We start from the raw sequence: 12,908 nt of genomic DNA, 5'->3' as shown, positions 1-12,908 counted from the left end.
AAGCACCTCAATTAAAAAAGAACATAAAATTTCTGTCTCAATCTCCACCTCCTCTGTGCTACTGATAATACTGTTTTATGCTGCAGAATCTTTCTGATTATTCACAAACACAAAGCATACAATGTGCAGAAACTAAATCGTTGCATTTATCCTGCACAGGACAAAAGCATCTGTCTCATGTCCACTAGCTGTGCCCTGCCATACGACACTGTCAAGAAGCAAATAATACCAACACAAACACTAACTGTGGCAGCAGAAAAAAGCAACAGCACGAGGGTGTTGAAAGTATGACAAAGTCACTTAACATAGTAACATAGTAGATGACGGCAGAAAAAGACCTGCACGGTCCATCCAGTCTGCCCAACAAGATAACTCATATGTGCTACTTTTTGTGTATACCTTACTTTGATTTGTACCTGTGTTCTTCAGGGCACAGACCGTATAAGTCTGCCCAGCACTCTCCCTGCCTCCCAACCTCCAGTCCCGCCTCCCACCACTGGCTCTGGCACAGACCATATAAGTCTGCCCAGCACTATCCCCACCTCCCAACCTCCAGCCCCGCCTCCCACTACCGTCACTTAAACCTGTAAGGAGGGCCCACCAGTTTATCCTTCACTCTATCTGATTTCACAACTGTCAAATTTAAACCCACAGAAACATAGAAAATGATGGAAGTAAAGACCTCATGTCTTATCCAGTCTGCCCATACATGCCAACCTTTACTCTCTACTATCCCTTCCTCTCCTTTACAGATTCTCTGTGCTTGGTCCATGCTTTCTTGAGTTCACACAGAGTCTGCCTCCACCACCTCCAATAGAAGGCAATTCCATGCACCTACCAAACATTCTATGAAGTGTCTTCTTAAATTACTCCTGAGCCTGTTCTCTTTCACCTTCATCTTACGCCGCCTTGTTCCAGAACTTCCTTTCAATTGACAGCGTCTGCCTCCTGTGCATTTATAGTCATGAAAGTATCTCCCCTCTCCCATTGTTCTTCCAAAGTACACATACTGAGATCTTTAAGTCGGTTGTATATGCTTTATGATAAAGATCACTGACCATCTTAGTAGCTGCCCTGTAGACCAACTCCATCCTCTTTATATCTTTTTGTGGTGGCTAGGAGTTGGTGTACCAGCTCTAGAATCCTGTTTTCTTGTGGACGGATGTTACAAAACAATTTCCATGGTCATGCTCCTGCCTCTGTATTCCTCCAGCAGCAACTCAGCACTTTCTTTCTCTTCCCCTCTCCCAAAACATCCAAAGTTCCTGCAATAAGACTGGCAATATTTCCTATGTTCCAATAGTTCTCCTGTTTAGTACAGACAGCCATGGCACTGAAACACCAAAATCAGGTAAAATAACAAGCCACACGTAATGAATGGACTGACTAGAGACATGAAGGCATGATCCAGCTAGGGGCAAGTAAAAACACAGAGCAGGAACAAAACAGAAAGGCCCAGAACAGAAAGGGACAACCTCTGTGGGTTATGGCTAAGGAACCAGAAAAATGGCAAAAGTAGGAAAGTTCTCATTTGAATACTGTGAAATGCTGGCTTGTGGCCACACAGAAGCCAGGCCTTTTCTTTGTTTAATGCTAAGTTACAAGATGATTTTGCTCACTCCTATGTTACCAGGCCAGTGATTGGCACAGGCGTCGGTGCATAATTGATGCACAACACAATAAAAGATATTTGTCCTACTTTACACTGTGGCTTAGCTGCATCTGTGGAGGGTCTGCACTTTAATATGCTCACACTATCACACTGTTGTTCAGTGAAAGCATTCATAAACTCAAGCAACATTTTAAAACTGAGAAAATACAAAAGAACTGGACAGGAGAGATCCAAGATGGCGCCTAGAGCAAGACGGGTGTTCTGAGCTCCTGAGAAATTCTGAAGAAGCCAAACGCTAAACAGCGTTCCCCATATGGTATGATGGGGAAACGAAAAGGGAAAGCCAGGGGTCTTACCTCCTTCAACCTGGCTTCGACCCCCTCTGGGCGCCAGGCAACTTTAGAAAATTTCGGGGTGAGAGGGTTTGAAGAGCGGAGGCTGACCTTCTTGATGGGGTCCACGTTGGCATAGCATAGAGGGAGCATCATTGAGCCCTCCCTCGAACACAGCTCTCCCGCGACCCAGAAGAGAACTGGCACCGTCGGAGATAAAGCAAGCGGAGATGAATGTTGTATCAACGCTTGCTGAAGGAGGACGACCTCGCGACACCTCGACCCTGAGCGGATTGACAATGGAGGGGATGCAGGGAATGCTGTTGTCCTCTTCTTCTGCTCAACTTCTAGTCAGCTGTGGTGACAATGGAGTCGTTGTGGGATGCTACACAAGGTTTGAGCTTCACTTTTACATCAATTTCTAACTCCTTTAAATGAGAAATTATGGAACTGAAACAGACTAGCCAAAATCTGTCTGAAAATATTCACGATCAAGTTAATCAAATAACAGCTTTAAAGGGAGAAGTTGTTCAATTACATAATGTTACCTCAACACTTATAAAAGAGAAGGATATTCAAGCTCGAAAACTTGAATTCCTGGAAAATTAAGGCTGCTGGAATAATTTGAGGTTTATAAACTTCCCAAGATCACCCTTAATACCAGCCTTGGATATGTTAAAAAAATATTAGGAATACCAACGGAGGGTTTTCCACCTATAATGAGAACTCAGTATATAACAGGTTCTTCAAGATCTTCTAATGTGCAACCTCAATCTGTCCCCAATTTAAACTTGACCGAATTTTTGGAGAGTTCATTAGAAGTGGTGACAGAAAGAACTACACTTCTGGTGACTTTCACTATAGAACCAGACAGAAATAATATTTTTCGTGCTTATTTTCATCATATTAATGCTCTTTTTTGGGAAGCAAAATTCAAGTTTTCCCAGATTTGGCCAGGAACACAAAAAAGAAGAAGAGAATTCCTGGTGTATAAACCAAGAGTTCTCAACTTAGGAGAATAATTTAGATTAAAAATTCCCTGTAGATATTTTGTGTCTCTAGAAACTAATAATTATATTTTCTTTGACCCCCCCAAAATTGTTGCAATTTATGATTTCTAAAGAAAGTGTTAGGGATTCTTTGCATACACCCATTACTTAATATGCTGTTAGTTCGAATTGCGAGTACTCTCTTGCTCTTCCTTGTTCTAACGATATTATTGGGAGTTTTTTACCTTTCAAATTTTGCCTAGTTTTTGGATCTAATCTTGTGCTGTGGACAAATTTAAGAAGGAAGATTTCTGTCTCTATTTAGTCTATTGCCAATTGTTTTGAATTTATGGATATTGCCTAAACATTTATGTATGAATGTAAATGTTAAAACTAATAAATATATCAAGTAAAATTGAGAAAATACATTTAAAAGACTAACATAGGAAGAAAGGTGAGAACATTAAAAGAAAGGAAATTTCCAGACAACTGGAAGTCCATAACCACTCAGTTGAGTGGCCTTAAGGAATACATTCCAGGTCACAAGAGAGTTGAGAAGATTTTGCCATTGGTTTCATCATGAGGGACAACAGCTCTACTTTTCTTCACGAGAGAAGCACATACATGCCTGCTTATTGTGAAATGTCCTTTCTCCAAAATGAATTCTTTTAAACAAATGTGCCTACAGACTTATTTAATATGCATACTGTTACTATAAACAGTTACACGGAGCAACACCTACATCTTTTGATATATTTCCTAATCACAGCTCAAACACTCTCTGCACTCTCACGGAGAAAACAGAAAATTAGTAGGCTTTGTATCTGATGAGCACATACTCACCTGCCCATTTAGATCAAAGGAATTAAAAAATAAACATCTGAAGTGTCACCTACTTATGAGTAGTATTGTATACACTAAGAGGTTGTATTTAGCAACAAACCCTTCTTGTATATTTCGTGATTTGTCCAAATATGGTTTTTACTGTTACTTTTTGCACTCCAGCAAATGCTTGGGTAAAAACCAGATTATGGAAACTCTGGATTAAGTTAACAACAGTACACAAAAAAAAAGGTATGAAATCAAACACTAGAAAACAGCTTAGCACTCAAAAGAATTCCCTACTCATCTAAACCAAAAACCCAGTAACAGAAATGTCATATTTTCTTACTTTTGTGTAGTTTAAGGATAGTGTAAGACATAGCAGTAAGAATTCTCTCCCCTTCAAGTACATAGATATCCCATATCCTTAGGTTTAATGGAAAAGGTGTCTGGAAGAGAATCAGGTACAGCCACATCAGTTACTTGTTACAAATCTCTGAACATTAAAAAAAGTTTTCAAAAGGCAAATTCTACACACACGATCCAGGAAACACTGGAAGAACCACTTCATGGTATACAGGCTGGTATGGAGCTCTTGGGAATCCTGTAAAACAGATCAAGAAAGGATGGATGATGCATCTTTCAAAGGACAGGAAAAGAGCAATGTGTCATCACTTCTCAAAAATCTAGCTTCCTGTCACATCCAATCGGAACAGTTTATAGCTAATGCTAGTACAGGCAGTTTCATTACCCTTCATCCCTGACAGCATTTTAATTTTAAGACGGGTGCATTTTTCCTGAATAAAGGACACAAGATGTTTCTTCAAGTAATACAATGAAGACGAGACTTTGATGAATTTGAGATGCCATATAGATATAGGTCTAGTTTAGTAATGAACGTGCCTACGGATAATCCAAGTATTAATTATTATTATTTTTTAATCAAAAAACAGTGATCAAATAGTTATTTAACCTGAAAAAGGAGAGACTGACTGGAGTAAGCTAAACCATAACCAAAACTACTCCCCCCACTAGTGCAGAATGACAGGGAACATTTTACAGAAACCAAGAGGATGGTGGCAGACAGAAAGACCCATCCGGGCAGGCCGTTTCCTTACTGTTTCAATATCACAGATTTGAGTTCATCTCTAGCCTTCTCTTTGCTTATTTGAACTAATGATCCTCTGTGCTTATATCTCAAGTTTTCCGGAATTCTTACTGTTTTTGTCTCCAACATCTCCACGAACCCACCCACCACCATTTCTGGAAGAGAAATATTTCCCAAAATTATTCCTGCCTCTGACTCGCTGACTCTCAGACCAGGCCTTTTTTTGGTTCTATAATTTTCTTTCCGCTGAAAATATTTATCATTTGTTCACACATATTTTTCAGCACCTGAATGTTTCTAATCTATTCTCCTATACAACTATGGATTTCAACCTCAAATAGCAAATTCAGTGCATAAACCTTGAAAACCAGACTAGCTGGGTAGTCTGTGATGATAATGAGTTGACCATTACTAAGGTAGGGCAGCGTTTCCCAACCTTTTATCCAATATGACCTCATATCACCCCTCTCCTCAGGTCACTTCACTGGCTTCCAATCAGATACCGCATTCAATTCAAACTTCTCCTTCTTACCTACAAATGCACTCAGTTTGCTGCCCCTCACTATCTTTCTACCCTCATCTCCCCTTACGTTCCCGCCCGTAACCTCTGTTCACAGGATAAATCCCTCCTCTCAGTACCCTTCTCCACCACCGCCAACTCCAGGCTCCGCTCATTCTGCCTCGCCTCACCCTATGCTTGGAACAACCTTCCTGAACCCTTTCGCCAAGCCCCCTCCCTGCCCGTCTTCAAGTCTTTGCTTAAAGCCCACCTCTTCAATGCTGCGTTCGGCACCTAACTCTTACCGCTCAGTGAATCCAGACTGCCCCAATTTGACTGCCCCTATCGGACTGACCGTTCACTTGTCTATTAGATTGTAAGCTCTTTGAGCAGGGACTGTCTCTCTTTGTTAAATTGTACAGCGCTGCGTAACCCTAGTAGCGCTCTAGAAATGTTAAGTAGTAGTAGTAGTAGTAGTATGTTAGCTTTTGAAAATTCTGATTACCCTAGAAGGTGGTGGCAACATAATAGCAGACCTCCATTCCTCTCTCCCATCCTCACTTTACCGCTTCCTCGCCCCCTTACCCAAAATATGAAGATGGCAGCAGCAATAGTAAGCAAAGGGCCCTGTCAATCAGTGCGCACTCACAGTACTCTGACCGCTCACCGACTCTCACATATCGTCCTGACTGCCACAAAGTCACAGTGGAGGTCCGGAGGGATGAGATCTGTTGCACCACTTGGGGCCTAACGCAGTCTGAGAACCACTGATCAAGGGCGTTTGGATTCATCCTGCACTGTTTCCTATTTCTGTTTGGTAGTGGAAGCATTTGTCAGAAAGATCTGCACTTACACTACACACTGTCTTAAACAGCTGTGGCTTCAATTCATACTTATGGCTGCCGTTCTCGACATCTCTTCAGTACTGTTCAGGTCTAAAGACTGGCCTATGGGGTTTTTCCACATTATTATAGATGACTTAGTTATCTCTTCTATTGCCTTTTAGTACTGCTATCTTCAACCTACCAAAGCTGCTTAAAGCCTCTGGAAATACAACGTAAGACTGCTGAATATCAAATCAACACGGTCCTAAAGTGAGACTAGAGTCAGAGAAGTAAAAGCAGTTGTAGAAGCTGGGCTTTGGTTTGGATGGGAAAACTGAATAAGCTCTATGGTCTGTTGTCAAATTCATATGGTTCTACGTAAAAGTAACATGGGGAAGATGGTATTTTCTTCTGACGTATAACCATAGCTACGAAGGGAATATATTGCCTCACACCCTCTGGTAATCATTTCTATTTAGCCCAGAGTTTAATTTAAATAGAAATAAATATTTTCCACTGTAATGCGGCTTTCTTATTCATGCTTTTGCACATTCACAGGTTTAGGACTCCAGCCTTTGTTTTATATTTACCCTAATGACTTTCCTACCTGATCGTAACCAGTTGGCTCTTGCTTCTGATGGTTCACTGATGGCTAGGAACAGTCATGAGCCTGTGACTGACTGACTGCTTATCACAGCACCTCTTTTTAACAGTACAGATCACAAATTCTTATAGCAAAGACTTTATATCCCCATCCCACGGGATAATATACACAAAAAATTATTACAACTTAGGATAAAAGCAGATTTCCAAACGACATCACAGCAACATTGTAAAAAATTAATACTCACTAATCTAATCAAACATTGCATCCAATTTCACACATTAACATTGTTTTCATTTTTTTTTTAACTGTCCTCTCTGCTGCCTTCCTACATGCAACAACTAATTGACTTATCTTCACGTAATACAGTGAAAACATCTACAGAATACCTCATGCTCCATTATCCAAACTACAAAGGTCTTTCTTACAAGTCAATCCTTGTCGCAGGCTTCACATATCATCAGAGTACCAACCTTTGGAATTCTCTACCCAAGCAACTAAGGTACTTAGAAGATTATCTGAGATTTTGTAAATTACTAAAAGCTTTTCTATTAAGTACATATCTTATCAAAAGACAAACTAAAGCTGCCGTCTCTCTTATATGTTTCAACATAACCAATACCCTAGACTAGCTTCATGACAAACACAAAATTATTCCTAATACGCTAAATGTTATAACTAAATTATCTATCATATTTTTGATGTTTTTCTTGAATGTAAGCCACATTGAACCTGAGCTTGTTCGGGATAATGTGGGATACAAATGTCATAAATAAATAAATAAATACACATCTAGCTTCCTAGGTATCCCATGACCTTGCTGGATGGATGATTGTTGGTCAACATCAACCTGCCAGCATCAACCCTGGTCCCTGCCGCAAACAGCATACTGGGCTGGATGGCTCTTTGGTCTGGGATGGGATTTCTTATGTTTCCTGAAGAGATTTAATGTGCTTTATCAATCCCCCTACCCTGAGGTATGCTGCGTAACTAGCTTGTGTACAGTTGGACTCTGGCCCTGCTGAGCCTCTCTGATTCTATGCTATAAAAGCCAATTTTCCAAAAACAATTAGGGACGCTAAACTCAATATCAATTATTCCTACCTGCACGCAGTGAAGGAGTTTGCTGAATACTGGAGATGTTCAATCACCTGCTGCACCAACAGAGCTGCTACTTATGCAGACAAGTAGGGAGTCTAATGCTTACCATTTTATACTAAGAGCTTGCGTTTAGAATTATAAAACACAAAAATGTCTTAGAAACTCTGAGGTAACTGTAATTGCAACTTCTGACCTAGCTACACACTACAGCCTAAACGGTTGAGATTCAAAATCAATAAGACCAAGACAAAAACTCAAACACTATGTCAGCTTTCATTTGTCTCATTAAGTGCTATTGATTTCTGACTTTGTTTACTCACCAAGTGCTGCTTAAGCTTTGGCATGAACTTCTTCAGTATTTTATCATGATGGTCCTGAAATCTGATCAGTTTTGGAAAACCAGGAACAAAGAAGCCTGACAAGGGACAGAAAAACATTAGCTTTTCCACAGTGTGTATTCACCAATTTTTCCAAAGCCAATTACTGAAACACTCAAAAGTGTTAGAACCGATTCAGTTTGCAAACCACATACAGCACGTTTTCAGGACGAGGAAGGTACTGCTAATAATAATAACAACCAGTTATTATATATACCTTCTTAATCAAAAGCTCTAGGCAGTTCACAAATGAATACGGTTCCCATTAATGGAGAGTCCAGCATCCCCTAATTAAAATTACAGCAAAGTTAAGAACATTTATGAATAAAATATATTAAAAAGCCAAATCTTTCTTTCCTAAATCTCAAATAATTAAATTCTGAAAGTAATTCAATAGATACCAGGTTTACCTTGCCAGAGCTACTTTTGTAAATAGTTGCTGAGTAGTTATTTTTGTCTTTAATACTTCTAAGTAGAGGATAATTATACCCGAAAACTTATTCAATAAGGAAATCAAGATCCAAAAGTTTGCAAATAAGGACCAAAGTCATTTAAGATCTTGAAAAAAAACCCCCACAATTTAAATACAATTCTAGCCAAAATAGGTAACCAATGTAAAGATTTTAACAATGTTGTCGCTCTATCAAATTTCTTTTTTTCAACAAATAACTTTTGCTGACATTTTGCAGTAACTGCAATTTATCTATAGGAAAAGAAAAAGAAATATTATAGTACTCGAGTTTTGAGTTACAGTTTGAAGATTATCAACAGAGAAATAGTCACAAATCTGGCAGAGTAACTATCTTCTGAAAGAATTCATCACCTGAGCAACATGAGACTCCATTGACAGAGAAAAGTCTAAAATGACACCTAAACTTTGTATCAAAGATTTGAGTGGTAGTTCATCACCTCCAAAACATGGTCCTTTTTTTTTTTTTTTTAAGTACAGAATGTCATTTATCACCAATCCAAAGAATTACTATTATATCAACATTCAACTTGAGAATGTATCTTTATTCACACCGATACCCTAGCCATAAAGATTACTAACTGTTCACAAGTCTCTTTCAATGAACTAGTAATTGGATGGAAGGTAATGTAAAGGCTTGAAATACAAATCAATGCATGCATCAACCTTTTCCTATACAAGCACACAGCTCTGGAACTCACTGCCACGTAACCTGAAATCGGTCTACGAAATGACCAATTTCCGCAAACTCCTGAAAACTTATCTCTTCGACAAAACATATCATAAAGAACAACACGCATAACTCTACCTTCTTTAAGATACCCAGGAATGTTCTTTAATGTCTTTTGCTTTCACACTATCATGCACCTAATGTCTATGGCTTTAATACTATCAGGTATTTCACCATCATGTACCCAAAACTTGCTGTAAAACCAAATGTACATTCTTTCCTATTTCCAGTATCCACGATGAATTGTAAGCCACATTGATCTGCAAAAAGGTGGGATAATGTGGGATACAAATGTAATAATAATAATAACAACAACCTGTATATCATCTGCATAGACGATTCATGAGAATCCCATAAGCCAGAATATTTTGCCTAATGAACTTACATTAAACAAATCGGGGATAAGGACAACTCTTGTGAACACCACACCCTGGGTTCCAGGTCTGAGAGACATCTCTCCTTAACAACCCAATAAGATCTAGTTCTTACAAAAGCAGAGAACCAAGACTGACTCTCAACAGAGTTTAATTCTGTTAATAAGATTTCATGATCAACCAGATCAAATGCAGAACTTAAATCCTACTGCATTAAGAGGAGAAAAATTCTAGAATGAGGGATGAGGGATGTCAATGAGGGGGGAAAGGAGACAGACTAGAAGTAGTCTAAAGAAATAAGGAAAAGGGTGATAGGTGCATAGAACAACCTTCCAGTGGAAGTGGTAGAGATGAGGATGGTATCTGAATTCAAAAAAGAACAGGACAACTACAGATGATCTCTGAGAGAGAAGAAGGAATCATAGTGCTCAGTAGTTGGTGTGGATGGGTAGATTAGACAGGCTGTATGGTCTTTATTTGTTATCACTATACAATCTGGACAGGCCCAACTGATTCCACGGTAATACTGATGGAAGTATCAAAACAAATCCTGTCTCACATACCATGAAGATAAACATCCTACTCTACAGTAGATTACAGAGGAGCCAGGAGACAGCATACAAACAATACAAGATGGGAAAAATACCACAAAATTGTTGTGTGTGTTTAATTTTTACATTAAAAATGAGTCCTTTTTCCCTGATGTTACTTTACACGCTCCCCTTACCATGCATAGCATGCTTAAGGCCTGAAAATAGTTTCACCAGAGCCCAAAAGGCATCTTCTTCATTCATATACATGAGGAGTAAGGCGGTAATCTGGCTCATTCCCTGACAGTATCCGACCTCCTGATGAATAACAACACAGAAAGGAAATGTCAAAAACAAAGGTGATTGAGAAACATGCAAACTTCTTATACTGGAGGAAAAAAAAGGGATGAAAAGTGTAAAGGACAATTCTGTAACTTATCCTCTCAGGTTACTCATGCCAATGCTAGACGCTGAGCATCAATTCTATAATGACATCTGTGCCCAACATGCCATAAGAGAATACTAGTGTAAACCCTACATTTAGGCCAGACTATTTACGCCAGGTCAAAGGCAGGCATAAATGGGCACGCTTACGATACATGTGCAATTGGGAAACTTGCCCATGCTACTCCCATACTCCATCCCTTACACGCTATGGCACTTACACGCTATCTTACAGAATGGCACGTAGAGCAATGATGCACTTAAGTGCCGATTTTCTCAGCACTTCTGTGCATAATTCAGGCACCCGATTACAGAACTGACCTGAGAGTCTCTCAACTATTTCCACAGACAGCAGGATAGATAAGGCAATACACATGAGTGATGTCATCACACGCTGTCAGGATAGATTAGGCAATACATGAGTGATGTCACACATCGTCGGGACAGAACAGGCAATACACGAGTGATGTCATCACACATCGTCAGGACAGAACAGGAATACACGAGTGATGTCATCACACAGGACAAAACAGGCAATACATGTGATGTCATCACACATCGTCAGGATAGAATACATGAGTGATGTCATCACACGCTGTCAGGATAGATTAGGCAATACATGAGTGATTTCATCACACGTCGTCAGGATAAAACAGCTCTCCCAGAGCTAAATGTAAAATTATGAACATGTGTGGTCCTTCCCATGTGGAGAAATCCTCAGTACCTCAGTTACTTCCACAGCTCAAGAAGTCAAGAGGAGGTAGAAGGTACTGATCAGTCCTGTTACAGCTGAGGAACGAATGCTTTTTCCATCAAGAAGCAGGACTGGGTCAGGCACAAAAGTGACTCCCAAGCTTAGGACTTCGCAATATGTTATAAAGTTGTCCACTGTCAATTTGACCAGGAGGAAGGATTTAAATACCCTGAAGAATATCCTACCCTTCAAGATCACTTGGGCAACAAACGTAGCTCAAAATGGGCACTGGTGGAAGTGCTACTACACTTTTTCTCTGCTAGCGCCTTTTATGTTTTTTGGTTTTTTTTTTAACCTCATAATGGGTTTAAAACCAAGTGATGCTGTCTTCTTGGTCTCAGAGAAAAACCCCCCACAGTGCTGACAGTCAACATAACTATGGTCAGAGCAGTGTTCCCTCTAAGGTGAGCGCACGAGCGATTGCTCATACAAATTAGGAGCATTGCTCACTTAGGATCAATATTCACTCACTTCAGAGGGATGTACAAACAAAACATCTTACCACCCTGCAGGGAACAGTAAAAAGTTTTGTTCCCGCCGTAAAAAATCCTCTCTTCTCTTCCTACTCACAGGTCTCACTTTACAGGATCCTGCAGCCGGCAGCGATTCACAGTAAGAGGCTGTCTCCTTCCTCCTGTCACGCCCTGCCCTCTCTACTGCAACTTCCTGTTTAGCGTCAATGTTCTGGACCTTCTACCACACTGCAAGCAGGGGCAGACCCCTGATTTTGACTGGAATATGTTTGTAGGACTCAAAACTAAACAAAAAGCAATGCCAGAAAAAGTAGAGGCTAAATCTCTAGACAAAACTCAAAATAATTTTTTTTTTAATGTATTCAGCAGTGTTCGGAAAAAAACAAAACAAAAAACAACCTGAGGTACTGAGGAGAAAACTGCGGGTGGGAAGGGCCAAACATACTCAGAACTTTCCATTAAGTTCCGAGCCTTGGGAGAGCAGTTCTGTCCCAGTGACATGCAATGGCATCAACCACCTGTGTGCATGTCTCAGTCCTGCTTGTCGATTTAATTTTTCTCATGAATGACTTGGCAAAACAGAACCAGAATGACTGAAATCCAGTAAGAGATAAGGAAATTAATTTGGCTGTGGTGTGAAGAATCCCATGTGTCTAATTAGGTCTCCTTTTCTCTATACTTTACATTTAACAAACGTTAAGAAACAGATTGCCAGAAAAATCTGGAAGCTCAGTTATCAAAGAAAATCTCAAAATCTTTTAAAATTTGAAAGCAGACCTGGAATATTTATATATGTGGAAATGGAGATTGGTGATTCTTAAACCCATCTCCGTTTCTACTCATAATGGCAAAGGTTCTGTATGGGA

At 39.8% G+C, this 12,908-nt stretch overlaps 1 protein-coding gene across 2 annotated transcripts in view; it reads right to left on the bottom strand.

Annotated features, from left to right (window-relative positions):
• Positions 1–12,908, bottom strand: part of USP6NL (USP6 N-terminal like) — a 201,273-nt gene that overhangs the window by 23,956 nt on the left and 164,409 nt on the right. For both annotated transcript variants that reach the window (XM_030215979.1, XM_030215978.1), the window contains exons 9-12: positions 10,569–10,689; positions 8,212–8,306; positions 4,294–4,359; positions 4,105–4,204 (exon numbers count right to left, since the gene is read on the bottom strand). In XM_030215979.1, coding sequence (XP_030071839.1) covers positions 4,105–4,204; positions 4,294–4,359; positions 8,212–8,306; positions 10,569–10,689 — 382 coding nt within the window. The remainder of the gene's footprint in view (positions 1–4,104; positions 4,205–4,293; positions 4,360–8,211; positions 8,307–10,568; positions 10,690–12,908) is intronic.

Source organism: Microcaecilia unicolor, chromosome 10 (genome assembly GCF_901765095.1).
Source record: "Microcaecilia unicolor chromosome 10, aMicUni1.1, whole genome shotgun sequence".
Taxonomy (NCBI): domain Eukaryota; kingdom Metazoa; phylum Chordata; class Amphibia; order Gymnophiona; family Siphonopidae; genus Microcaecilia; species Microcaecilia unicolor.
The sequence above is the reverse complement of the archived record's forward strand: the minus strand, read 5'-3'. Positions and strand labels throughout refer to the sequence as shown.